We start from the raw sequence: 27,616 nt of genomic DNA, 5'->3' as shown, positions 1-27,616 counted from the left end.
GGAAGCTGGGTAAAAAGGTAGGGAAAACAGAATGAGGAGAGTTCAGGAATGGAGATCCACTGACACTTGGAGTGAACCCTCCTCCAGCTCTGTGTCCTCACATGGCACCAACCTGCGATCTCCTCTCCAGGGGAGAACACGCGGACTGTATACGCACTTGGCTGAGCTCCACACCCGTAGAGCCACATTCCAGGGCAGCCTGCTTGCTGAGGTCCTCAATGGGAAGACGTGTCCTCCAACGCTCCCTGTGCTCAGCCAGTCTTCAAACTTTTTTTAAAGGTCTGATGGGCCACACTCTGCCAAAAGCCTAAAAGCCTAAATTTAAAACACTCATGTTCTCTTTCTGCCTGTATCTCTCTTCCTCTGACACTCACTCTCATTCTGTATCTCTCTTGATTACATAATCCAAGCCCTCGCCTGATCTGCTTGATCTACAGCCTTTCCCCGAAAGCATTGCATACTGTATTTTGAGTCTCCCACTGTAGTCAGCTAAAAAATTAATTAAATTTGTCCTGAACAGGAAATCAGAAATCAGCCGTAATCCGCTGGGATGAGACGGTCATAAATGCAAAACCAGTGTCTCCCTGTGGAGGCACTCTCTTGGGCTGTTCTACATGTCAAAGGAGACTGCAGATGCTCATTGGATTGTACATTTCCATAGTATGTGGCCAGAAAGTGCTGAAGATATGAGCAGAAATACACAGACGTAAGGAAGAACAAGGAGAACTCACAAACAGAAAAGTAAACAGATACTATACAAGTGCTGAAATAGGGAGAAATGATAACATAAAAGGGGGTCTTATCCCCCTGTGGGTTGCCATTGGTTTACTAGAACAGAGGGCATGTCCTCTTACTGCACGGGTGAACAACGAGGGTTGGATCCATTTCAGGACTTCATGCCAAAGTCTCTCTTTACTCTTTCTTCAACTTGATTATTTATTTGATCTGAATTTGATAACATCATGATCTACAGCTGCAGATTACATACGTCGCCTTGGTGAAAACATTTTACTGTGGTCTGATACATGATTAAACCAGCATTGGCGTATTGTCACAGATTACTTGTTGGAAGAAAAACCAGCCAGCATGCACACTGGCCCTCCAGAACTGAAGTTCACGCCAGTCCAGGGGGAATCATGAGCACTGGGAGCTCACATGCCAGGCCAGATGCATTTCCCTTCATTTTCCTGATGCCATCTTCCCAGAGATAACAATTTTGTCTGTTTGTGCTGAACACTGACACAAGTTTAGGATTTTTCTCCAGAAAAACCATGTCTCTGGGGATATAATTTGAGGGGGGTGAGAACCAACTTGTTCTTGTTTATTTACCAGTAACATGACCACAATCCCTGTTTCTGATCTAATCTTTTGGAGGTAGCTCTCTTTTCCATTGCCACCACTTCACACACTCATCTGTTTGTCCAGCCGTAGCTTTGGCTCACAACTTAGTGGCCATCAAAGAGAACTGGAATTGAGTACCCCAAGGAAATAAAATTTTGAAAACTGAAACCATCCCACAGCCCCAAATATATATTTGTCTACATGTTAATGTAGTGGAGTTCAGAGGTGTCTTAGCATGTTAGTGTCAGCTACAGATTGTGACATCACCTTTGAGAAGCACATGAGAGGGTGATTATTTCCCTTGGCTGGGGACCTTGGTCTTTAGCTCAGTGGGCTCAAAAGTTTATCTTGTGTGGAACAGCTGGTGATCGACCGCGTTTAAAACCTGCAGCAGACCTACCCGCTACACAAAGGCAAGAGCACAGGGGAGGATTTACTGGTAATCCTACAATAAGGTGTGTCCACCAGGCACTTCAGTTGAGAGAAAAAGCCCTAGTACTTAGATTAGATGACGTAATCGATGACGTCGATGCTGAAAATGCATCGACATCAATATTTTAAACCGACGCATCATTTTTTTTTTTTTTTTTAATGAATTTACCTTTTTGATTTCTAAAACGCTTCAATTCATTATAACTAATGTTTTTCTTCAATATCACTACGTAATTGCTACATAACGTCAGTCGTTTTTGGCTCCAGTTTTTGGTCGGCTCCAGTCAACGCTACAATTTTTTAAAAATCATGGCGGCTGCAGCAGAGTCCGGTTGCGAAAGAGGTTCAGAGGTTCTGAAAATAGCTGTGCGTAATACCACACGTGTTGTTTATGGCGTTGTCACCCTTTTTAGTACAGTCTGGCTTGATTGACAATTCATTTATTCAGTAGGTGAGAGTATTTTTCTAACAATGTATAACATATCTAATTTTGCTTTTGGAATAGCGTTTTTTTGGTCAGCGTAACCAAACATTTTCTTATCATCGCATTCACTTACGCATTCACTCTGTGGTAGCAGTAAAAGACGCTGCACCTAACAAAACGTTGTCAACGATTTCTCGTAATTTCTTGGAAAATACTATTGAGGACTTCTGGGCATAGCTAAGCCATATGTTTGCTGATAGACCTATCTGACATCGTTTTCTGGAGCAAAAAAGAAGCGGATAGAACGGTCATTGATTTACTATCTCTGTCTCTATCTACTGAACATAGATAAAATTTCATCATTGCTATGTAAGTATCAAAATATTTTGGTTATATACGTTATTTTTTAAATTTAGTGTCTTTAAATAGGTCAGTGGTATTATATAATGTGAATATTTCACGCTGTAATGTAAGTGTTAGTTAGTAGTGAAAAGTTTCCAAGAAAAGAGCTAGCCTAATCTAAGTCCAGACATTCTTACATTAGAACACACATGTCTATCAGACATTTGATTCCAATATTTGAGTTGGACTTTGAGCTGGACACCATTGTCTCTTACACTCTAAACATGTTGCACTTTGTTTAATATGCAGACCTAACTTTTTTACTTTGATAAGGGGTTTAATAGAAACTTGGATTTATTTTGGAGTTGCACTATTGACTTAAATAATAAGCCCTCTTTTTTTTTTTTTTTTTTTAACATGTTGGAGTTGCCAGTTTAAACCTACAGTTTTGCACTTTAATATGTAAACCTTTGTTTTGTGCTGCATTATACAATTACACATACAGTTTGTTGTTGTCAAAATAAAATGAACTTAAATTAAATGGTCAATTTGATTTTTTTGGAGGAAAATTAATCGTTTTAATCAGCTAATCGGTAAAATAGTCGATAGATTAATCAAAAAAAAAAATAGTCTTTAGTGGCAGCCCTAGAGCAGACACTTTAGTTAATCTATTTTTAATACTTTTTGGCCAACATTGTTGTTAGCCTACTAGAGGCATGTATACTCACATGAGAGGTCTTGCTCTCACCCTCAAAACGAACATGGTAATCTACTAATCTTAGTTTCTGTTATGTGGCTCATGCTTCTGATTTCTCTTTGCTTGGGATGGTCCCAGCCCTCATTGAATCTGATTGGTTGGTAGAACTCAGTGACACTGAGTGACAAGTGACACTGACAGGCTGTTCTCTTCAGTCAAAGGCTGCAGCCCAACTACAAATGTGCAGTGGGCATATTACTCAAAACAGCTGAAAGCCAGGAAAAGGGCCACATTAGGAAAGTGTGAGAGAAAGAAATGACATATTGCACCCCACATTGCACATCAAACAGGAGAGAGGCCAGATCTTAAAACAAGGAAAGAGACAGGGACGACTTATTTCTTAGGTAACATAATTTATGTACAATTATGGCTTCATTACAGCAAATGCTAAAGATTGTTGTTGCACACATTTTCCTTTCTGAGCTGTTTATTTTTGTATTACATCATACTGTAATGTTAGGCACTTGAACCTCAGTGAGCAGTTTAAGAGAGCATTGACGTATAACTGTAAGGTTTTCTCTGGGTCACGCTGTTAAGCAGTGATCATTCATAAGTCTGTTAGTGCTCTCCAGCAGGCTTCATTTCTGGCCCATTTCAATAACAACACAAACCAGCTGGTGAATATATAGATCTATATTATTCATTGTAAGATTTTAATTAGTTTCTTTTGTAATTCAATCACTCACCAATCAACATCACTGTAATTGCGTTCTCTTCTTGACTGTAAATCACATGATAAAAATCTAATTATTTACTGTACATGTAACAGCTTTTTAATAGAATAACCAACATATTACTCTCATACTCCATTCACAAGACTAGGTTATAAAATCTTTAAAGATTAAGAAGTGCAATTTTATAATTTTCAGGAGTCTAAAAATTGGTCCATTGATTCAATGTCTACTTAAAACTGTCCACCGCATCTTTTGTTTTATTGTTTATGACTTTAAGCATCATATTCTCTTTTTTACTGTTTAAAATGTTTTTTTAAACTGCAGCTAAATACAAGAATAACAGTGTTGGTTTACCAAAAAAGCAGAGCATTAAATCATTGCATCACCTAATATCTATATACTTCATTTTTAACTTATACAACTATTTTAAACAAATACATCTGGGACATCAAACAACTCAACACCTCTATATTACAAGACTTTTCATCATCAATAAAAACAAAACATAATGGTATGAGAATGCATAGGTGAGATTCACAATTCACAAAAAAACACTCCAACACTTACCAATTAATATACAGTGTATATATATATATATATATATATATATATATATATATATATATATATATATATATGACTTTGCAAAGGACCCATAATGTTTAAGATGACAAATTTAGAAATAAATGAACACTGTGCACTTTGGAACCAACAAAGAAATTAAATTGCAAATCCATAAATTTCCTCACAACATTAACATACAACATATGGTACTGTACAACAGCGCAAATATAAAAAAATGTGTCATTCCCCAGCTATAAAAAGGCATTATTAAATGGCATAACTGTAAGATCTGTATGCTTTCATGAATAATGTCAATAATATTTATGTAAACTGTAAACCTTTACTTCATATAAAAAATGTTACAGACTTAAATTAATCCCATCAAAGAGTTTATGGTAATGGTGGTTAGATGTCTGTGTAGTCATATATGTAATACGTGTGTGTGTGTGTGTGTGTGTGTGTATATGTATACACACACATCGGCATATGGCACAGGACATCCATGCATTAATCTGTATGTACTGAGCATACATATAAATTCCAGTCAACATATGCTGAGTCTGAGTTCTTTTTAAAGAATGCAGGAAAAAAAACTGTTTACATGCAATGTAAATGCACCTCGTAAATTTGGTAACACTGTCCAATAATCAACATAAAAAATAGCCAAACTAAGCACACTGACTGAATTTAGCATCCATTTTCTGCATGAATCCTCACATTACCCCACCTCTACCGAGAACACCTAATGCACAGAGCACCATGATGGCCACAGAGAAAGAGACAGTGGAGAGAGGGAAAAGGGGAGGAAGAAGGGGTGACAGAGCATGGGAAGGAGGAAGGAAGGGAGAGGTACAAGCAGACAAAGAGGGGGAAAAATAAGGGAGCTGAGAGGGGCTGCCATCTGAGCTTAATCAGATCTGAAAGGCATCCCTTTTCCTTTTCTCAATGATTGTCTACATTGGCACGGCAAAAATTTTGGAAATCGCAGACTAACGATTCATCAAACAGGACTGGTATGGATAAGTAACGGCTGTTATCCAAACGTGTGTTCAACAAGGTGAATGTTAGCTAATGCTATTCAACGTTCACAAACGTACAAAAACATTTTTATATTCCCCACAAACATTAGCTAACAGTCTGAAAAGCAAATAGCAAAGCAAAATGGGTGACAGGGAAGATCCCAAATGAGCAAGTATGTCAACATTCATTTAGCTGTAATGATTCATTTTACTAAATGTAATATTTTTCCCTAACTTTTAAAAACAACCTACAATTCTCCTCCAAGTGCTTGTGTCCAGCTTAATTAAATCAATGTCAATGGTGAACAAAATAGAATGTGGAATTTATAATAGTCCAACAGTTACTGTTAAAAGGGAATGTAGTTTGACGCAAATGTTTGCCTTGTTGAACGCACGCCAGACCTAATCTTGGAGTAACTTGTATACGATGGTTTCCATCCACTCTCTTGATCAAGTAAGGTTGAAAACATGTAAGTTCCACAATTTTCTGCTGAAAAACATTTAACACAAAGCAGGTTTGCCTCACTACCATTTACTTTGACATTAAAAGGGCAAACCATCCCTCGTTAGACATTAAAAGCGTCTAATTCAAAACAATGATTTGGATTTATAATTAAGGAATTATAGCATGGAATTTAAACCAGCAAATGGAGGGACACTCCAGCACTAAGGAAGAGAACTGCTGCTGTGGAGGGCCAAGACAGCCAACGGGTTTCAACAATTCCCCCACATACCAGAGACCCAATCTCTGATATTCAGAGCAAACGCTGCTTTCAATGCGGAAAACAACAACTCTAAAGAATACAGGGCTGGAAAACCAGGAGAAAGAAAAATACATTTTAAAAAATGCACTGTATATAATCTGCATCTGAAACACATATATGCACATATATAGTATATGCATTAAACACAGAAAAACATATATGTATGTCTATGTTTAAAACTATGTTTCATCCATGTACAAGCACAGTAATATCAAGCAAATATCAAGCTTGCTAACAGCCTCGTTAAAAAGCACCTTCAATAGGAGAAAAATCCAACTCGAAATGGAACTTTCATTTTTCAATACTTTTTTCTGTTTTCCAAATAAAACCCAAATTGCTTGTCCTGATTCTTTTTTTGTCACAGTTCTGTAAACTTGCCGTACAAGAACAACATACTACTCAATGCAGTATACCTAAAAATACAGTGAGAATTTTAAAAAATAAACACCAAAAATGTGTGGTGATGAACAGATAAATGTCCTGAGAGTCACTACAGACTCATTCATATCTTCCACATCCTGCTTTGACTGATCCTGTCCACACTGTAGTATTTACTGTACGTGCCACCATAGCCTAAACATACGTGCTAGTTTACTTTCCCGGCAGAACGGATTATTTTCACACAGAACGGAATTTTATTTGTACTGTGCTGGTACATTATGACATATCTGAATCACTGCTGAAGGACATCACTCGTGTTGACTTAAAGGGCTTAAACAAAACACACACACGAAAAAAAAAAATGGAACAGCGGGTTTCCTTCAAACTTGTTTGGAGCACACGTGTGCATGTGTTTGTGTGTGCAATGCCCGTGTCCGATGCTCCTGCAGTTGCAAACCAAAGGTTATGTAGGCACTTTTTGTAGAAAGAGCATGTATTACTGATATCCAAAAGGCAACGTAAATAAACTCAAACTATGATGGTCACGCAAAGTGTTTGGCACTTGTTCACAATGAGAGTTCCAAAGGCAGTAGATGTTTGAAAAAATATATAAAGCAGCACATAACCTGAACACAATGCGCAACATATCCGGGACAGGAAAAGTCCACACGCTGCCAAATCTGACAAGATCCTTCTGTTTAAAAAAAAATCATGACTCAAGGTAGAGGAGGAGAATGGTTTCTTTGGATTGCTTTTTTCCATTTTCCTGATGAAAGTCCAGCTGAGTGTGAGGTGTTTTCTTTTATAGATATAACCTGTAAAAAACAAGAGAAAATGTCAACATCTGTACAAGTTGTTTTCAATAAAGAGTGTCACAAATACAGCCTTAAAGCCTGTATTGTGTAACAAGATTAACATTTCTATTTGAATTTCACCGTGAGTTTACCATGGAGTTTTAAAAACAATCACACTGACTTGTGCCCAAAACACCAGCCAAGACAGGTATTTCTAAATAGTTTTAATAAAGAAATGTTTTGTCAAGTGCTTTCGACAAAGTACACATGCTGTAGACAAAGACTACTTAAAAGAACTATCGGACATGAATTTATCTATAGGTCACCAAAAGTATGCCACGCAGTATATTTTCTGTGATTAACCAACTGTCCCCATTTCCCTTGGTATGCATTCAGAGCAGTAATTTCACATTTCCTTGTAACCATAGGCAAATCACTATGGCTGTGCAGTTTAACTAACTGACAACTTCCACCTTCAGGTCACATGAATTCAAGCTAATGCAATATAACTATATAACTATAACTATAATAAGTCAGATAGTCAACATTTAAGAAATCTATCCCTGTAATAAAAATATGAATTTTCCCATTCTTCTAGTTTGGGCCAAAAACAAGCTACCTGAGCCTCTTTTAAACTTCACTGTTAAAGACAGTGGACACAGCCATTTCCTTGTTCCCCTTGCCTCAATCTCCTAAAGTCATTATGGTCGTGTCTATGATCTCAATGCGATGTTGGTGAAGGGCTTGGTAGGAATTGTATTTTTCCCAAGGGCAACAGAAATTTATAAAGGTGATAAAGGTACCATTTACAAATTAAGCTATATTTGGTGACATTGCTACAACAATAAATGTATGTATAAAGCAGTGTGGTGAGGAAATTGGAGTGAATGAATGGGTGTGGAAGTGTGGAAGTGAGACCCCCACACAGGGAGGGGCTTTCCTTGCCTGCCGCATGCTTGCACGTCCACATCTGTCACGGGGCCCCTACCCCGAGACCCAGCTGTGTGTGGTGGTCTTGACACCATGGGGGAACCCCTGGGGGGTGACAGAGGGGTCGAAGTTGAAGTCCAGGGAGTCTCCATCCATGAGCGCGTCGTGCAGGACGGACTCCACGTCACACTCGAAGCGCTCGATGGACATGTCATCCAGGTCGCTAGGCAGCCGGTCAGGGTGCAGCAGGTGGGAGTGGTGATGGGGGTGAGGCTGCTGGGGCGGGCCAGGGGGACGACAGTATCCGTTGCTGTGGAGGGCGCGGTATCCGGGAGGGGCGGCCAGGTGGGGCTGGTGGGCGTGGGGGGGGAGGTGCAGGTGGGACTTGGTGGCGGAGGCCAGGCGTGCGGGCACTCCAGCACGGGTCATGCCCCCCAAGGAGAGGAGCGTGTGGCCGTTCACGGTGGTGGTGGTGGGCGGGGCTTGGCCTTGGAGCATGTGAGGATGCTGGTGGGGGTGCTGGCTCATCATCTTGCCCCCGTGTCCCAGCTGGGCCTGCTGGCCGCTGTAGGTGGGAATCATGCGGCCCCCGCTGGACTGGGGAGCGACCGTCTCCACCGATGGCATGAGTTCGGCACTGGGGTCGCCGTCTATAAGGAGCTCCTTGAGGAGCCCTGCGGGGCAGCTGTACTGGCCCAGGTAGGAGCTGAACCCAGACTTGCTCTCAGGCAGGGCCTGCATGGGCATGGGAGACATGGCGTTCACCCCTGCCTGCCCGTACAGACACTTTCGGTAGTCCTGTTGCGGGGGCTGTTGGGAGACCATATTTGGAGATCTGTAGGGTGGGTACCCCGGGCTGGCCTGCATCATAGAGGATGGGGAGGACTGGGCGGAGCCATTGCTGGCTCCACCCCCACCCCCTGCCCCAACCTGGGCATTGTTGGGTGAGAGGAGGTTGAGGTTATCGAGAAGGCTCTCCATGGCATTCTCTGAGCCGTGACGGCCCATCGATCCGGCAGCCTCTGAGAGGCTTGGCAGGGTGGCGGCCATTTTGCCTCCCGACCCACCAGGGTAGACCAGGTGCACATCAGGGTCCACCAGGTCATCCTGCTCGGGCATGAAGGGCGAGAGACGGCCGCTCAGGGTGCTGGCGTTTGAGCTGGTTCGTGGCCGGAAACTGGTCCAGGCATCAAAGTCGTCGTTGCTGTGGGAGTTGGGGCTGCCAGGCCACTTGGAATACTGGGAGCCAGGGCTGTCTGCTCCGCCGTCCACCCCACCCTGAAGAGACACCTGCGAGGGCAGAAGGGGTAGCAATGAGATGAAATTGACTTCTAAGAACCAACTAAAAGACTTGATTCTCCACAGCAAAACGCATTTGGTTCAGATCAGTGACTCACTTAAACCAGTTACTTTGAGCAATATATTGGTATTTGAACAGAGGGGGTGGCGTGCCGGTTGTACCTTTTTCTTGGCGGCCCGCCCTCGGCTTTTAGGGAACTTGCTGTTGTTGTCCATGGAGGCGGCCCGACGGCGGGGGGACTTCCCGCTCTTGCCTCCCTCTGGGTTGAGCATCCACCATGAGCTCTTCCCCGTGCCCTCGTTCTGCACCCGGACAAACCGGCTGTGCAGGGACAGGTTGTGTCTGATGGAATTCTGTGATGCAAAGAGAGGGAGAGGGAGGGCAAGGTCAATGTATTTGAAATATATACTATATAACCATGCTGCACATATGTCATGTTATGCTACATTAAGTTAATTGTTCAGACACCCGTAATCTCCCTTTTCGAGCCCAGACAGAATCAGATGTTTCTAAGAATATTTCCTTACAAAAAAAAATCTTTCCAGAGGAACTTTGTGGTATGGCCAACCACAATAATACAACCAAGTCCAAGACAGTACAAGCGGTCTAGCACTGATAAACAAAACAGGGAAGGAGAACCAACTCAACCTGCAGCCCAAATGGCAGCATATGGAAAATAATGCTCATATACACACACATTAGGGGTGTAGCGGTACACAAACATCTTAGTTGGTTCAGTTTTGATTTCATGTTCAGGTACGTTTTTGGAACAGCAAAAAATATGAAATACAAAATAAAAAATCACTTTTTATTTATTATGAAAATGTAAACAGTGGCTAAATATCCATAATTTCCTGCTGAACAAAATAAGGCACATTAACACTAAGTCCCTAGGGGGAACTCAGAGTTTTGAAATTAAGTTCCGCACAAAAAGCAAGTTCTGCAAGTGAATTAAAGCAAGATTGCGATTGTTTGGTTTGTTATAAATATGTGTACTGTTACACCCTAAACAGTTAAATCCAAAAGTAAGTTTTCATTTAACTGTACAATAAATACCTACTACATGGATATATAAAACATGTATAATGATTACTCAAATGTCAGTGAACAGGATTTAGAGAAACATTACTGTGTTTCTACAGTATGGGAAAAAGTGTGTGCAGATTTATTTTCTCCATTGAGGCCAATGTGACACATTCTGGTTGGCTGGGCACATGTGGCCCATATTGCCCATATGTGGCCATAAGCCTTGAGTAACACTGGTGTACGCTATGAGACAATCATCCAATGTACGTATCACACCAAGCCTTTTCCAGGAAACTAAATGGGCTCGTGTGGCCTAAAGCATAGCGATTGTTTGATTTCTTGAGCCGAATCCAAATCTTTTCTTAAGCTGTCACAGAGAGAAATGTGGGTGTGTGCGTCAGGGGGCATCTCAGGCCACGCAACGCTAACGTTGCCAACAATAAAAACCAATTTCCCCAAGCAGGAAAACATTTGTGGAGTGCGTTACATAAACGCCAGGACAGGGAGTTACACACTAGGGGGTTTAAATTGGGATAAATGGTGGAGACATGGCCTATTGAGTTCAGAGGGAAAAAAGCAATTTGTCATTTTTTTTATGAAGGAGACGTTTGAGCACAATCAAAATAAACAACTTGAGACTCACAATATGCCGAATGTATATACACACACATCCTCCACTAATGATATTTGTCTACCCAGCCTTTTTCACTTGTACCCTGACTACAATTCCCTTGGAAAAATAGAAGGGGCAGTTCAGGTGGGGGGGGGGGGGTAGAGGGTGGCTTTATTTAAATATTTATTTAAGTATTTGCCATGTCACATACAATACTATATTAATGGTGCACTTGTAAGTCCAAGACCAAATAATACTTACTTTTCTTACACAACAAAGCTTCATTGAGAAATTATCAAAATGAATTGACTGCCCATACTGGAAGTAGATCACAGCTATGGACAGTATAATTCTGGCAGGTGTAAATGTTCACAAACATTCAGCTAAAAACAGACAAAACAAGAGAGCACTGAACATCACTTGTGCATTTCTAAATAAATCAATTAAAGATAACCAGTCCAATTACAACAGCAATAGAGTTCAAGAAGTTCTTGGGTGCAAAAGCCCATAACAGCATAAGACCCTTACAGCAACTGCACAGAAATGGTAAATAAAAATTAAAACAAAAAAGTTCTTTCAAAATTTCAATTCATTTTTGTTAAATACAACAGATACAAGGAGCCCTACTGCAAAAACCCTATAACTATGTACTGACCACAGTTGACCAGGTTCTTTTCTCACCCAAATTCTGAAATCCTAGCCAGAAAAGCGCTGTCAGACCTGGACCCCATTTTTGTATCTTAGCAGTGAATAAACCATACCATAGCATCATATATAAATACATAAAATACCTATAAAAACACTAAACAAGTGGCAGTCTACATGGTCCATAAACATAGCTTAAAATAGGTCAAAATGAAAATTAAACCCAATGAAAAGTTGTCTGCAAAATTTTATAGCTACATTGACAAGAAAAATATGAAAGGAAAAGCAAGCCATATCTGTTATACTAAAGACTGTGATTTAACTATACATGTAGCCTATATTATTATTTTATGAAGCCTATACAGGACTTTGGTGTCTTTGTCTCTAACAGGTTACAATTATAAGTATATTAGAGATATATCAAGCACTCAATCCCCAATTCTTTCCTCTTATTCTTTGCACTTGGTTTCTATGAATCAACCATATTAATCATCTTATTTTTCCAAGAGAACTAACAATGCGAGAATGAGAAATGTCCTAGGTGGAGCTGCTGACTGTCTTGGTAATGCTGTGATGTCAACTGCATATTAATCAAAACCTTAAAAATCACAATGTGCGACAAAAACAATAAGCAATCATCCCCAGTGAGGCTTTTGTGCCTTTCTGGTAACAGCACTGAAACATCATCCTTTTCAAATCTCTTATCAACAAAACAAACAGGTGACTCAAGGTGTTCGCGTGTGAGTGTATGCGTTGTGTATCTACAGCTGGGGCCATCATAAATTCACCTAATCCCTCCTCACAACAGTCACACTCAGGCTTCCTGTTCAACACATAGTTTAGCATCCACCACCCATTACCAACCCTGTACTGTTCCACCCTAACCCTCAAACATATAAAAAAGGGAGAAAATAAGAGGGAACAAAGAAAGTATTCTTCAAATTCTCACTTAGCATAGAGAGGTAAGGAGGAAAACATCCCACACAAAGAATGTAGACAGGGAAAATGCCTTTTTACCCTGTGAGAATATTGTAGGCCCTTCCTGGGACAGTAAGAGATCCCCAAGGTTTCCCTCCAAAAACTGGAACCAAAACAACACATCGACGGGCCATTGTGCGTTTTTCCTGCTGCTATGCACGTGCCACCTCTCTGCACAGCTTGAGTCTCACAAACACAGAAAACGAGAACCAAAACAATTTTTTTTCTCAGAATCTCACCAAAACAAATTAAGCTACATAAACGTTTTTCCCTCCTACAGACATGTTAGCAGCTAAATCCATATTCACTGTATAATTCACCAATGAAGCATTTTACAATAAATCTCCACAAAACAGAACATGGTGGGTCTGTTTCATTGATATCTGAAATATGGAAACACTGTATAAGAGTTTGCTTGCTATAATTAAAAGAAACCTGATACAGCCCATACTATGAAGCAATGTACTTCCAGCAAGGGCATAATCGCCGGGGGGACTCAGACGTGGTAACCGCTTCAAGAATCATACCGTAACTGGCCAGTACAACCGCCAAAATAAAATGTTATGATGAATAAAAAATATTTGCCAATATAAATTATCAGGAAAGATCTCTGTTTTCCCGTTTTAACGCCCATTAGTGAGGAAACCAAAAATACTTGGCTTTCCATCCCCTCTACATTCTAAAACTTGGTTTCCACCCACACAAGCTCTGTTTGTGAAGGGAGATGTAGAGAAGTTTCAACTGTAGCAGTCATCATTGCAGGTGAAGAAAGGGAGAGAGCTGAAATGGATAATGATACGCCATTGAATGTGATCAATTAGTATTTTGATGTGCTGCTGCAATAAATGTAATCTAGCTATGATGAGGACAAGTTTCATTCCAGGTCTTTTAATGTGTATAAAAATTGACAACAAGTGATAGTGATTATTTTTGTTTGTTAGCTTGCTTGTCATGTAGCTCAGTTAACAGGGAGCATTAATAATGGTTAGAAACGAGCTGGCTGTGTTGACCATAGACCGCAAAAAGCACAGTCTATTTTCTCTCATAAATTATAGAACAGTCACAAGATATAAGGCTTTATTTTCAATCTAAGGGAGTATAAGGGATTTATTTTGCTTAATAAGACTGTATGGAAGAAAGGCAGCTCCAAGTACTTGAAAGTACACATTCGCAGGCCAGTTTGGAGCCCGTACAGAAGACATGCATGCAGTGCTCCAGTAACCTCTGGCAGAGTTGAAAACCACATCTCTCTGACTCGTAAACACAAGCATTAAAAATTTGATTTATATACTTTTGATTCATTGGGATATCTTGTAAAACCACAGAACATTTTCAGACAGTGATTACGGTTGCCTGCAATGTTCATGCCTGCAACTTTCATTCCGTGTATGTATTATAGACTTCACAGTTGCATTCAAGTTTCCAAGCATTTACAAATCCTCAGAGTAAAAATGCCTGTCCCTCTGAGACACAGGCAAATCAAACTCTCCAACCCTTCCCCTTCTCCCTAGCTTTCACTCTAGGTTAGTCCTGAGCACAGAGTAAAAAAATTCAAATGAAGTCGGTTCCCAACAGAAAAAAGTACCACCAAAATGTAACATTGAAAAAGATGAGGATTAAAGATGAGGACCTGATAGGTCGACGAGTGCAGAAATTAAGTACTTCAGTACCGGAGTCCATTGTGTGACTCACTTCCTCACTTCTGTGATCTCCAGTGTGCATATTGGCAGTGCCTGGCTGCCTACAGCCAAGAAGGGCCCAGTCCTGTGCTGGAACACCCTGGGCTCGGCACCCGAGGAGCAGGTACCGCAGTAACACTTGGCGGACACCAAGCAACTTCTGGAAGCATCACATGTTATTATAGGCTGGGGTACTGTGTTCCACCTTTGACATAAGACAAGGGAGTCATTAGTGCACGTGCAGCCTCGAGTTCCAGGTTCTTCTCCACTGTAAAGCTGGAGAAAGCCGTGTGGTTCAGAGCCATAAAACCACCCACTTTCTAGGACATAGCATTGAGAAATACATATTAAAATCCCATCCACTGAAAACAGAGAAACAATTATCCTCTGTACTTTCTCTGTTTACACCCCATTTTCTTTTTACGCCCCTCTTTAGCCAAGAGGAGGAGAGTGGATAGACAACCAGTGTTTAGGCAGAACACAAGATGAATGAAAAAGTTTAATTTTGGCAGAGACAAAAATGAAGAAGGACAGAAAGGGAAAGGAAGAATTCCCTTTGTTTCCAAAAAGCCTCTTATTAAAGAAAATTAACACAGACCACAAGCTTCCTCCACAAGAACGCACACACCCTCTGCGCCTTCCTCCACCAGGGAAAGGGGGAGTCAGAGAGGAGGAACAAATCCATGAAGTCACACACTCTGGGAGTCTGCTCAACTCCGCCGTACTTTACAGGAGAGGAGCAACAGTGGAGAGCGCTTTACTTGGTTATCCTACAGTGTTCTGTACAGGCATGGAATGCTCTTTTTCAGAGGTTGCAGACCTGTCCATGCAGAGTCACAGTATTCAGTTGTGTGGTACTGTAACTAGACAATTTTCATTTATTTATCCTGGACTTACCAGTCCAACTAGCCTACTTGGGTAAAAAATGTATTTATCAGAAGATGCTTTATCAAAATCTTTATACTTCTGTTGGCTACTGATATCGGATTGCATTAAATTCAAAACCTTGGTGCAAGCCTATTGACCAGCTAAAGGGACTGCTTAATCAAATGTTATTTGATGAAACGCTGATTCATTATTGATTATAAACGGACCTTCTGTCCCACTTGTGTAAGACGCTCCGGATAAGAGCATTTGTTACGTGATCGTAATGTAATGTCATGGGTCAGCAAGTGTTTCACAGGCACAGTCATTTGGTCTAGACATGATCTATACAAGAAGCATGGTGCTGTGACAGACACAGGTTGTGACAGACACAGAAAAGATTTTTTTCTTCTTCTTTTTCTTTTTTTTTTTAAAGCCAACCAGGGAATTTCCGAAAACAAGTGGCTGAGTCTGCAACTTCCCAGAGTCAGTGAATATGTGACGGCAGAACCGCAGAGTTCTGCAGAGTCGTAATTACGCTCACAGATGGTCAAACCATTCAACCATCACAACACTACCCTGATGTGTGCATTATGCGACTGCTGCATTAAACACTATTACTTAGTCACCTCAGTACTGAGGGAAATTAAATTCACCCATTCATCAACAGGGATGGTAGCCAGCAGGACTTATGGAGAGGATTCTTGTGGCCTGTCTGGATGCACTTGGGACAGAAAGGCCCATAACAATCACTTCAGTGTGATTATAAGGTCTGTACGCCACAGCACCTTGCTGTGATAACACCAGTATTTAACATGCAATGGTTTCATTTCAGTCAACCGAACAAGGACATTCACCATGCTAATCCAGCCATTTACACCAGCCAGGGCCAGCTTCAAGACAAGAAAAATGTCAAATATACTGATATGGTGTTGTACTGAGCATTCAGCTACAGGGTGCTGTTTTCCTAGCTGGTGACTGGGTGACTGTATACAGTGTGACATCGATGCCAGTTATACCCAGCAACAAACATTCTCCAAAATGTTGCAGATCCTCACAAAAACTTCAGAGCGAACAGTGCATTCAAGGCAAAGATGCAGCAATGCATCTTTGCATTTTACGCAATGGTGTGATCAGCTGAACATGACATGCATATTAGTCAGAAGTTGATGCTTGTAACTATAAGATATTGTAACCATGGCTGCCTGGCCAGAATGTTTTGTTTTAATACAATTTAATTTAGTTGCGTTCAAGATGTAGGCAGCTAAGTTTTGTGAAAGTACAGTAACTGGAAGATCTTCTAATTTTTGCTTTACACTGGAGTAGAGAGTAACATGGAAGAGAAAGAGTCCACAAGTGCAAACTAGTGCACATTTAAATGTGCAGTGGCACGATTCACTGGGTAATTCCCATACAAGGCGGTAATCTTGTGCCCTCTGTTCCCAACAGCACATGACTATGACCATGGAGGTGGTCATTCACTGGTATTAACAGAAGTGGTCGGGTTTATTAAGGCGATGGCACTTTTCACCTGTTCGTACTCAGGGATGTGATTTGTCAGAAAATCAGACCATGCTGATTTAAGAACCTACATGTCGGTGTGTTCCAATAGTTTTTGGCTTTATTGCTGAACATTCTCTCATGCAGGTAGCGAACAGTGCAAAAGATTTGTGTGTGTGTGCTTACGATACTCCAACACGCAAGGCTCTGGCTGATACACTTGGGGTCTGAAAATCAGTATTGTCCGATTAATCAGGAGTAATCAGGAAAAAGTCAAATAAAAAGTCATATATCCAAATGTAATCATGGTGACAGTAACACCAAGGGGGTCGACATGAAAGCAGCTGAAGAGTGAAAAAAGAAAAGCACTCAAGTCACAAACGCTTCCTACTGTGCCGTGCAGCACCGCTGAACGCCCTGCTGTCATCTTCCAACCCAGAGTTTATAGCGAATAGCGTAAGCGTGTGGTGGTGGCGTGGCAAGACAAGAGCGCCTCTAATGAACTGCGACTCCGTTTGCGCGTTAGCGAAAGTGCTGGCGTGGCATCCGAGCTCGACGGCCAACGGCCTCTGAGGGAGAGCGCTAGCGCCGTTTGCCAAACACAGTGCTACGGTGTTCACACAGTGAACCGTTATGTTACAGAATAGAATAGCTTTTAATGCTGCTTTAATGTACTTGGGACTGGAAAAGCTAGCTTTGCTTTCTGTCTCACAGCTCTGTGCAGGAACATTCCCTAACACTGCAACCAACCATTCGATGCAAAGAGTATATTATAACCACAGTCTTATACTGACAGACCAATATTATGATTTTGATGCAAAATCATTACTCACAGCCATGGACTTCAGTGGGCCATATGGATACAAGGGCTCATTAAGATAAATGCCACTTCGGGCTAGCAAGTAGAGTATCCTGCTCATGCACTGGCCCTCAGTGTAATAGCACCTCCTTCATTGTGGTAGAAAATCCTGGCTGAGTCAGAGCAGACTGTGGCCAACAGCCCTGAAGGGCTGCACATAATTGGCTGTAACCTGCACAGGCTTTAGAGCACATACATCCTGGATGGGCAAAAAAACTACTATGCAGAGGTTTTTTTTTTAACTGGTTCAAAATGCCACTTTATAAGAGTCAAACAGTCATTTCCAGTGAAAAATGTCATTTTTAACCACATCTCTTTTTTTTTTTTTATTGTGCCCACTGCTGCTTGTGTGTCCATCCAGCATGCATCTCCTCTGAAGAGTATGCAGTCAGGGTGCGCTAGCCTACAGCCAATCCTGTTTTCATTTTTCATGGGGAATGGCTGTTGGACCCACATAAAACAACTGCAATATACTGTGACAGTCTTGGAATAAAAATCTTCCCTGGCTGTAGAATTCAGATGAAAAGCAAGCGTATGCTTTCTGACTGACACCGGGCATAATTAAGAGCATTTTAATTAAGCATTACCACATACCATACAGAGAGGTAAGGGCATGAATAATGAAAGTGCTCATTAAAATCGATGATTGAACTCGACTGAAGGAATATGGTCATGATAACCAGTGCTTGGCATGTATCCCTTGGGTATTACTGCAGAGAAGTAAAATCTCACATCTACAATTTGTTTTGATTAGTTCCTCCAAACATGTTCGTCATGACCCATTCTGAATGAATACATAAACTTGACACTGAAATGCAAAAAAAGCAGCTTTAATTTCATGTTTGACTAAAACCTATAGTTGCATTTACATGCATATACAGTATATTTCTCAACCCATGAATAACCACCCTTTCACTCAATATGAATTATTGAATTATTAAGTATGAAAAAAGGTCAGAACCTCCTTTACACAGACACAGAGACAAACAGACACATACATACACACACACGCACACACCATAAACCCAGACACTGATATCAGAACACTCTCTAACAGGCCTACAGAGAGCAAAGCTTTTCCTAACATGACAGCCAGGAAGTCCACAGCTTAGCCAAGAATGAGGAAGTGGCCAGATGAAACGACTGACAGAGGAGGCAGAGCTTACTTCCTGTCAGACAGGAAGAGTGGTTAGGAGGGGAAGAAGGGGGAAAGAGCTGGAAGGCTGACGGCAAAGAGTTTACAGCTGGGACAGGTCTACCCCTTCGTCCAGGCTCCCTGGGTTTGGCTCTGGGGCTAATAACAGTGGCGTTTGCGTTCTAGTGATTGCGCATGGTACAGTGTATAGTGATACAGCATGTTAATACGCCCCCAAGGAAGGCTGATGGCACCCTAGGCGGCCGTCCTTGTCATCGCCTACACCTAGAATCAACCCTGGATTGCAGCTTCCCTACTGATATTAATCAATCAGTCTGGTCTGGATCCTAGTTACTACATATATAGTAAGAGTAAGTTACATAAATGTCTTCTGGACAGATGAGACCAAGATTCACTTGTATCGGAGCAATAGCAAGAGCAAAGTCTGGAGGCTGAAATGAACAGCCCAAAATCCAAAGCCCCCCCTCCTCATCTATGAAACATGGGGGTGTTATGGTGTGGTCGTGTATGGCTCCCACAGATACTGGCGTCGTTGATGTACCTGCTGGTAGCCGCAGCAGAATTAATTTGGAAGTGTACAGAAGCATCTTATCTGCTCAAGTTCAAGCAAATGCCTCTAAACTCATTGAAGGTACTTCATCCTACAGCAAGACAATGATCCCAGATTCAAAGTAACAAAGGAGGGTCTCAAAGCCAAAAAAAAAAAATTCTTGACTGACATTCATCCATCCTGAATCCAATTTAACATTTAACAGTTTCTTAAGAGGAAAATTAAGGCAACTAGCCCCCGAAACATGCAGGAGCTGAAGATGGCTGCAGTACAGACCTGGCAGAGCATCACCAGAGAAGATACTCAGCACCTGGTGAATTCTATGATTCACAGACTTCAAGAAGTCATGACATGCAAAGGGTAAGCAACAAAGTACTAAACATGACTGTCGTGAGTTTGGGGTGCAGTTCTGTTTTTTGGCCTCCCGGCCTGATTATTACCTTGGATGCACCTGTTTCCAATTATTCCTCCCTATGCCGTGATTTTGGCCACCTGCGTCAGGCAAGGCTATGTAAGACACTGTCTGACTTTCAGTCCTTGCTTCAGTGTCAACTTATCTTCTCATTGAGACGGTAAGGTATTTCAGAGCCTGTTTAAAAAACCTCCTGTTCTCTCGCTTCTCAAGAAGTGTTTCCCCCTCTGGGCTTCGTGCCGGTAGACCATTAGGGCTTTACCTTTTCATTTTCCTAAGCTTAGGTTCTTGGGTATCTCGGTGTTCGACCCCCAAGTTTTCCTTTTTGTTTTGGGTCTGAGCTGCGACTCAGTTACGTTGGGTTTCCCTGGTTTATATCCCAACTATTTTTCGTTCCTGAGCTGTGCTCAGTGTTTTTGTTTCTCTGTTTCTCGCCCTTGTTCTCACAGGGTTGTTTTTTGATTGGCCGTTTTTTAAGGCTTTTTTTAAGACAGGGAGTTTGAGTTTGAGTTTTCACTCCTGTCAGTCTGTTTTATTTTTTCCCATCCTCGTTTCCTCTAGCCTCAGTGGCTTATCTCCTCGGGGATAAGCTTTTCGATTCCCTGTTCAGTTGCGTGTGGTCCTCCGACACTCCCCCCTCCCTCACAATGACTACTTTCATTTACATAACATTAATATGTCCCAAACATAATGGTGCCCTAAAATAGGGAGGCTATGTATAAAAAGTGCTGTAATTTTCTACATGGTGAAACCAAAGTGTATAAAAATGCACTTAAAAAAAGCTGTGTGCACTTGTGTATTATTTGATTACAAATCTAAAATTTACTGTACATAGGAAATAGGAAAAGATAAAATCCAATGAAAACACAAATCTTTCAGATGTTACATTAGCCTTGCTCACCCAAAGACTGTCTTTCAGATTAAATTTGTTAAATTGTTTAACTGTTAACCAGAGAGAAAAGGGGTGGAAAACAGCTACTTAATGCTAAAACGGTCCGGGAGTGTAACAACAGAATGGTGTTCTTCCTCTGGTGGAGATACAGAGTTTAACTCTGGATCTAGCTGTAGCTGTGTTTGTGCATGTGACAGAGGGAAGGAAAGAGCAAAAAGCGAGAGAGAGAGAGAGAGAGAGAGAGAAGGGGGGAGTGGGAGGGCACAAAGGAGAGCTCTGAGTGATTTTTTTCTCACTAGTAGACAGGGTCACCGAGTTTACTCCGAGCACTGAACATGGCTTCCCCACAGATGCGGACAGACAGATGCAAACAGGCCAGGGGGTGGAGGGAAGGGGAGGGGAGGGGAGGGGCGGGGTGAGGGGGGAGAGAGGCCTACAGACGTGACGTTTGCAGGCTGTCTGGCTCATAGAGACACAGCCTGCTCTGCGGGTGTCTGCCCGCTCCAGGGCTGACATCGCTAATGAAAGTCTCCTGGATCCACTAGCCTGGGCTTGTCACAGCACAGGCTGCCAACAGGCCTTACCCATGACTGCTCATATTTCCCCCCAAACCACCACCAAGGGGGGGAAAGCCTCCAGCTCTGAGAAAACACTGTGCTTTCGGGCCTGCCCGTCTTTTACGCTCATTCGTTCGCTCTTTTTCATTCTCATTTTGGAAGAGTCGCTTTTTTCACTTCAAGAGTGAAACATGCAAAGCAGGAAATTACTCACTCTTAAGTGGAGTTGGTAAAGTCTGAAGTATTTGAAGTTATTGGCTCCCCCCTCTGCCCCCCCCCCTCCCTTAATCATAGCTCACAACACTGAACCTTGACATTTCGAAAAAAGTAAATGAGAAGAAGAGAAACTGTATTTTTCCACCCCAATTTCCTGTCTTTGCTCACAGAAGTGTGCATCATGGGGACATTTCTGAATGACTGTCTTTTGCATGTGTGCATCTGAGTTTGTGACTTGAGTGACTCTGAGTTTGTGTGAACGAGACTTGTGTGTGTATGATTATATATGTCGATACACATGAATGCACGTCCGTTCGCTTCTGTTTCTGAACGACTGTGCACGCGCTTGTGTGTGTATGCATGTGCACGTGAGCATGTGCACGTTTGTATATGCATGCACGCGTGTCTGCGTGTACACGCGTGGCTGCCGTTGCGCGCGTCCCTGTGCCTGACCTCCGGAGGTCACGTGCAGTGGGGCCTGCTGGGCAGCAGAGGACACAGCGGGCTGTAGCTCTGGCGTGCTTCCCCCCCCCCCCCTTCCCCTTCTCCTCATCGCCCCAGACGGGCTCAGAGGCAGGAGCCAGTCTGCAGACCGTGCTGCACGCAAACCCGATCGCACGTCAACCGAAACCCCACCCCCCACCTTCAGCAGTCAGTTTGAGTAAGCTGAGGTCGAACCTGAAAACCACCATAGACCTTTCTCTTAGACCTGCCGCCCCCTCTCTGAAAATCCTTGCTCTTTGGTGAAGAGTGTATCTGGGTCACCACTTTCGCCAGCCCTTGGAGGCATCACGGTAATGTAATAACGGTCTTTAACCTCTTGCCCTTTCACCCTCTCACACACTGAGGAGGAGTCCGGAGGAGGTGGAGTGCAGCGAGCGGTTCCTCGCAACCTGAACTCTGAAAGAGCAGCCTATGTAAAGGACAGCAGAGCAATGCAAAAAATATATAAATTAGGTGCGGTCCCCTTTTCCCCAGACCGAATCTGCCCCCAGCTTCTTTGACAAAATCACACCTGAAAGGATGTTCATTCTGACTCAGCCTGTCTATCCTGTAGCTTGCGTACGTCTCTAGAAAACGGACACTCAGCAAATATGGAAAGGGAAAGAGACCCAGAGCTATGTGGCTAACAGGAGGTTAAAGTCATTACAAGTCTCACTGTCTCAGCAGGCCTTAGAGAGCCGAAGTACAGCTTCAGTGTCAGGTCACAGCACTTTTAAATGTACCCTGTCTGTAGGCTGTATGTGCAAAATCTTTAATGTCTTAAAAGTGTGATACAAGTCACTCATCCATTGTTTGCTTTATGTGAACTTCAGGCTCTTTTAATGCTGGATACGGTATGGTACACATCTACAGATATAATGTTTTATGTGCTATATTATACAAGAAAATAACATCATAATTGGGGGGGGTCACAAGTGCTTGTTGACATTTGTCAGCTTGAAGGAGACACTCAACCATGAAGTGCTTCTCAAAACAACCCAGGGCCCTACACACAGGTGCCCCAACGGCTGCAAGCACAGCACGCCCAAGTACAAGTCTGTTTCTTTGTCCGTTAAGTCTGTGTTTACGCCTGTTGGGCTGCCCTACGCACCGCCGGTGATGAGAGGTTATATTTAGGAGAGCAGTTGCTGTTAGTCTCGCCACTCCATCTCTGTCAACAAGTCCGCGGCTGTGACCCCCATCTGTATCCTGTCTCAGGGGGTTACTCCTCTGCATCGCCTCTGGCCCCGCCCCAGTCCTCCCCGAGCCACGCCTTCACCTCCACACTGCCCCTTTCAGCGAGCTGACAGCGCAAACGTCTACCTGCAAATAAGGCAGGCTTAATTTCAATAACAGCGCGCAGTTTTCTGGAGTCCCGAGACTGCAAATGAAAGCTGGCATTCAGCAGGAGCCAGAGAGAAGTGAGTCAGGCTGGGAGGGCCAAGGCTGCCATTAGAGAAAGCAGAATGAGTGCTTAAGAGCACTCCTTCTGCTTAAAAGCAGAAAACATGGCTCTCTCTCTCTTTCTCTCTCTCTCTCTCTCTCTCCCCTCTCTCACTCTCTCTCTCTCTCTCCCCTCTCTCTCTCTCTCTCTCTTTCAGTCCACTGGTCGTGATTGGCTCAGCACCTCAGATTACCACTGCCTAACTGCAGGTAACCAGTAGTGATCGGCTCCTTTGCTCGCCACTGCATAAACACAGGTTACCAGTTGCCTGTTGATCAATGGAATCTATCTTACTGTGCAGAACTGTGTACTGATGTGAACTCTATTACCATGGAAAAAAAGAACCATCTGTGCTTTTCTATGAATGAAAATCTCTTCAATATCAGGCTATAGATAATGGCCCATGCTCAAAGGCACTGAAAGCACAGTGGAGTACCAACCCTCAGAATGATTCAACTCAAAATGTGGCCAACCGCCCCCCCCACCCCCCGCCCCCACCCCCCTGGGCCAAACTCCCCACCCGACCCCCACACTCACACAGCCAAGCCTGTGCACAGGTGCTGCTGCACTGTGACAAGTGAAGCTTGCCTTTCTCGGTAACTGCAGAGAGCCAGAGTGAATAAACAAGACGCTGACAGGCAGGTGCGTTCTGGGTAAGACGGTCTGCTGGTCAACAGACAGACAAAGAGCACTGAGCAGGCGCCACGTGTCAAAACAGCATAAGTAGCACCTCTCTCTCTCTATCTCTCTCTCTGTCTCTACAAAAGAGTTAATAAAGGCATAAAATGGAGGTGTAATGCAAATGTAGAGAGTTCTCATCCATCAGTAGAGGGAAAAGCAACTCAGGGCTGAACCCAGTCTACACCCAATTCACCCAGATGCTGGTTTGCAGATGCAGACTTTGGGCTGGGATGGAGGAAAGAGAAAAAATGAGAAATGGGTGACAGAATTTGCAATGATACGCTCACAATGACAGATTCAATAAGCTAACCACTTCCTGCCGTGCACTTCCTGCATCTCTTCTTACCCCACACTTCACACCGGCCTCTAACTGGGTGGGAGGGGGAGAAACAGAGGTAGAGCTAGAAAAACAGAAAGGAGGAGAGCGAACGGAAGAGTGACTAAGTGAGTGAAAGAGAGAGAGCGAGGGGATAGCGAGAGGGAGCGAGGGAGAAGAGAGTGCGACGGGGGGGGAGGCGTTCGCGTGGCCGTAGAGACGCAGCCTCTGCAGCCTCAGCAGACCGGCTGGAGCCGTGTCAGCGTGACAGGCATGCCACGGACGAGAGAGGAGCCCCGGGGAGCAGGGTCTGGCGCTGGGCCTGAGGCAGGGGGGCGGAGTCTGGAAGGCATCGCTGTGCTCAGCTGCGCGAGCGCCTCCCGACCAATGAATCTCTCTGCCGGGACTGACACCTGGGTCAGATACTTCCCCTGAAACATTCTAATCACTTCAGACACCAGTAACAGTTCCACACTAACATTCCTGACAACAATCTTTGAAAAAAGTCTTTTTTTCACCCAATACGCACAATAAAGAAAGAAACAGCCATTTGTTATGCTTTTGGTTCGTAATATGCTTTCAGACTTTGCCAGCATCTGAAGGGTTAAAGTCTTTTTAGCCCTGCCAGTTTGAGGGTTTTAGTCCTGCGTGGTAAGCCACTGCATCTGCTTTAGTAACCCCCAAGGGGGAAATTCACGCTCTTACCAACAGCAGACATCCACAGACATCACCAACACACAGGCATCTGGCAGGGATGCCACACTCCAGTCCTCCAGGGCTGCAGTGCCTTACTAATTAAAAGACAGATCATTAAAGTTATTGGTAGGCTAAAGGGTCTTGTTTCCAAAGCCTAAATTGGCAGCTGATTGAAAGAAAACTATAAAAACCTTCAAAATACTGGGCGACGACAACAAATGACCCCTGCATTAGAGCACCCAATCAGGGCTTTGATTTACCCAGTACAGTATACATTGCAAGGATAACCCATGAAGACATTCTGTTTGGTTTAATCAAGTCAAAAGCTTAAAATAAACCCCCTATGATAGCAGCAGATTAAACAATCAGTTTCCAAACCTCTGCTCTGATAAAAGCACATTTCATACAATGGTGACTCAGCAGAGTTAATCCCTGCCTCGATGGCACAATGTTGTTCTGTTCTAGCCTGCCCTGCTTAAGCCATATGTGTGGACAGTGCAGAGTTTGAGCAAATCTCCCTTTAAGAAATGTAATGAAAGGCTAAATATCTGCATGGAAGGACGCCAGGAGCCAACGCAAACCCTGCTGCCGTTTTCCACTTACTGTGTTTGCTGTTTGATAAGTTATCGTGATCAACGGTGTGTGATATTTACTGCCCTACTTTTAAAAAGGTCAATTAATAAATTTGTCATAAATACAGTGATGAGAGGCAAAAGGTAAAACCTAGACGTTCCCCTTTAATGCCACTTCTTATTCTAAAGTCAAGCGGTTTTATTCATAAATGATTCATATTCTCATCAATTATCAACATATCAGTGTAGAAACAAGGTGAAGTCCTACTCTGTGGAAATGAAGCCAGCTAGGTGTTATCTATCTTAACATGAATGAACGATTTAACTTTCTGAGATCTATAAGCTTCTTTGAATTATTTATATGTAATTAACAATGTAATAGATATGTTATAGCCCTAAATGCTTTATTAAACAATGATAGATGAGAAGAGTTTCAAGGACTGCACACTGTAAAATACCATCTAATCAATCAGATTATAAAAGATCATAACAGACTATTTCAGTTTATCCATCAGTTTACAAACTTACTGTCCCTCACTCTCTCCATCTCTTTCCATCTGTCTCTCTCAGCCCCCACCATGAGTGAACTGGATCATAACTGATCACAGACGCACCATGGTCCACAGCAGGCACAAAGAAGCCCCTTTGTCACACACTGACGTCAAGTCCCAATAATTTGATTTAGGACAGCAGAGAGCCGCTCGCTCGGTGGAAGGAGGGGAGAAGAGAACTCAAAAAAGAACACATAATTAGCAACTTTAAAACAGCATTTGTGAGCACATCCCACAATCCAATTTCAGTGTACAAGAGGGGACCATTGTGCCCCCAAACCAAATTTTTACGGAGATATCACTCCACTATAATTTTGTCTATTTCACTGAGATACAGAGACACACAAACACTGGATATACTGACATAATAGCAATGTCCCTCACACCAAGGATCTAAACTTTAAGACCTCATTTGTGACCTTCAGTTTTTCAGTGGATTTTTTCCCTCTAACAACATACAGGAACATCTTTCTGCCAATCCCAACTGTGGTACATGTGTGCTTATAATATACTTTTATTTTTTTTTTAAACAACTTTTTTGTTTCAAACTCTATTACTTGTACAATTCTTTATAAAATACAAAAAAAAAACCAATGATGGTAATGGAATTGAAGCTGGAATGGAATTGCCTCTGCTAGCAACAACTGAGCCTGAATGATCCAAAGCCACAATTTGGAAAATTCATTTTAAGAGGGGTTTAAATGCCATTTTGTAATAGCTGCACCAGTAAATGATCTAATTCACGTTGTTACATAATCTAAAAAAAAATCCATAATTTAAATTACATAAAACTACTTACAGAGGCTTAATGTCATTAATGGTTAAGCCAGTCTTCCTTGAATAAAACCATTATTACTCTAATTTCAAGAAAAGAAAATGGTCGTCCTTATGTGACTGAGGTAGACACACACCACACCTTATTACGATTCTAGAATATATGATATCCCATTCATTTTCATCTAAACTTTAAATTATTAAATGATAGAAAAGCAGAATACATGCAATATCAATGTATGATGAATCCCACCACCAAAGGTTTCTGAACATTAATCCTGTTTGGCCCGGAGCTGCACATACAATAAAGAAAACTGAACGCACTAAGAATTAAGCCGTATTGTAATCTTGACTGTTTTTGATTTGTGCATTTTCTTCCCTGCTTCACACCACATTTTCCTTCCCCTTGCTCCGAGTATTGAAAGGAGCA

The 27,616-nt window shown here is 42.5% G+C and overlaps 1 protein-coding gene and 1 long non-coding RNA gene across 2 annotated transcripts in view; both read right to left on the bottom strand.

The window, feature by feature from the left end:
- Positions 1 to 2,608: 2,608 nt before the first annotated feature.
- On the bottom strand, positions 2,609 to 2,948 carry LOC135262404 (uncharacterized). The gene is made up of 2 exons (XR_010332215.1): positions 2,747 to 2,948; positions 2,609 to 2,711 (listed from the first exon to the last, which is right to left on the bottom strand). It is a non-coding gene; the product is annotated as an uncharacterized LOC135262404 (long non-coding RNA).
- Positions 2,949 to 3,629: 681 nt separating this feature from the next.
- The window catches only part of LOC135263520 (forkhead box protein O1-A-like), a 46,801-nt gene continuing 22,814 nt past the window's right edge, over positions 3,630 to 27,616 (bottom strand). The window contains exons 2-4 of the mRNA XM_064351647.1: positions 9,884 to 10,075; positions 8,438 to 9,712; positions 3,630 to 7,513 (exon numbers count right to left, since the gene is read on the bottom strand). Coding sequence (XP_064207717.1) covers positions 8,477 to 9,712; positions 9,884 to 10,075 — 1,428 coding nt within the window. The 3' untranslated portion in view covers positions 3,630 to 7,513; positions 8,438 to 8,476. The remainder of the gene's footprint in view (positions 7,514 to 8,437; positions 9,713 to 9,883; positions 10,076 to 27,616) is intronic.

The sequence above is a fragment of the Anguilla rostrata genome, chromosome 9, assembly GCF_018555375.3.
Source record: "Anguilla rostrata isolate EN2019 chromosome 9, ASM1855537v3, whole genome shotgun sequence".
NCBI lineage: Eukaryota > Metazoa > Chordata > Actinopteri > Anguilliformes > Anguillidae > Anguilla > Anguilla rostrata.
Note: the sequence above shows the minus strand (reverse complement) of the source record. Positions and strands in the feature narration are given on the sequence as shown.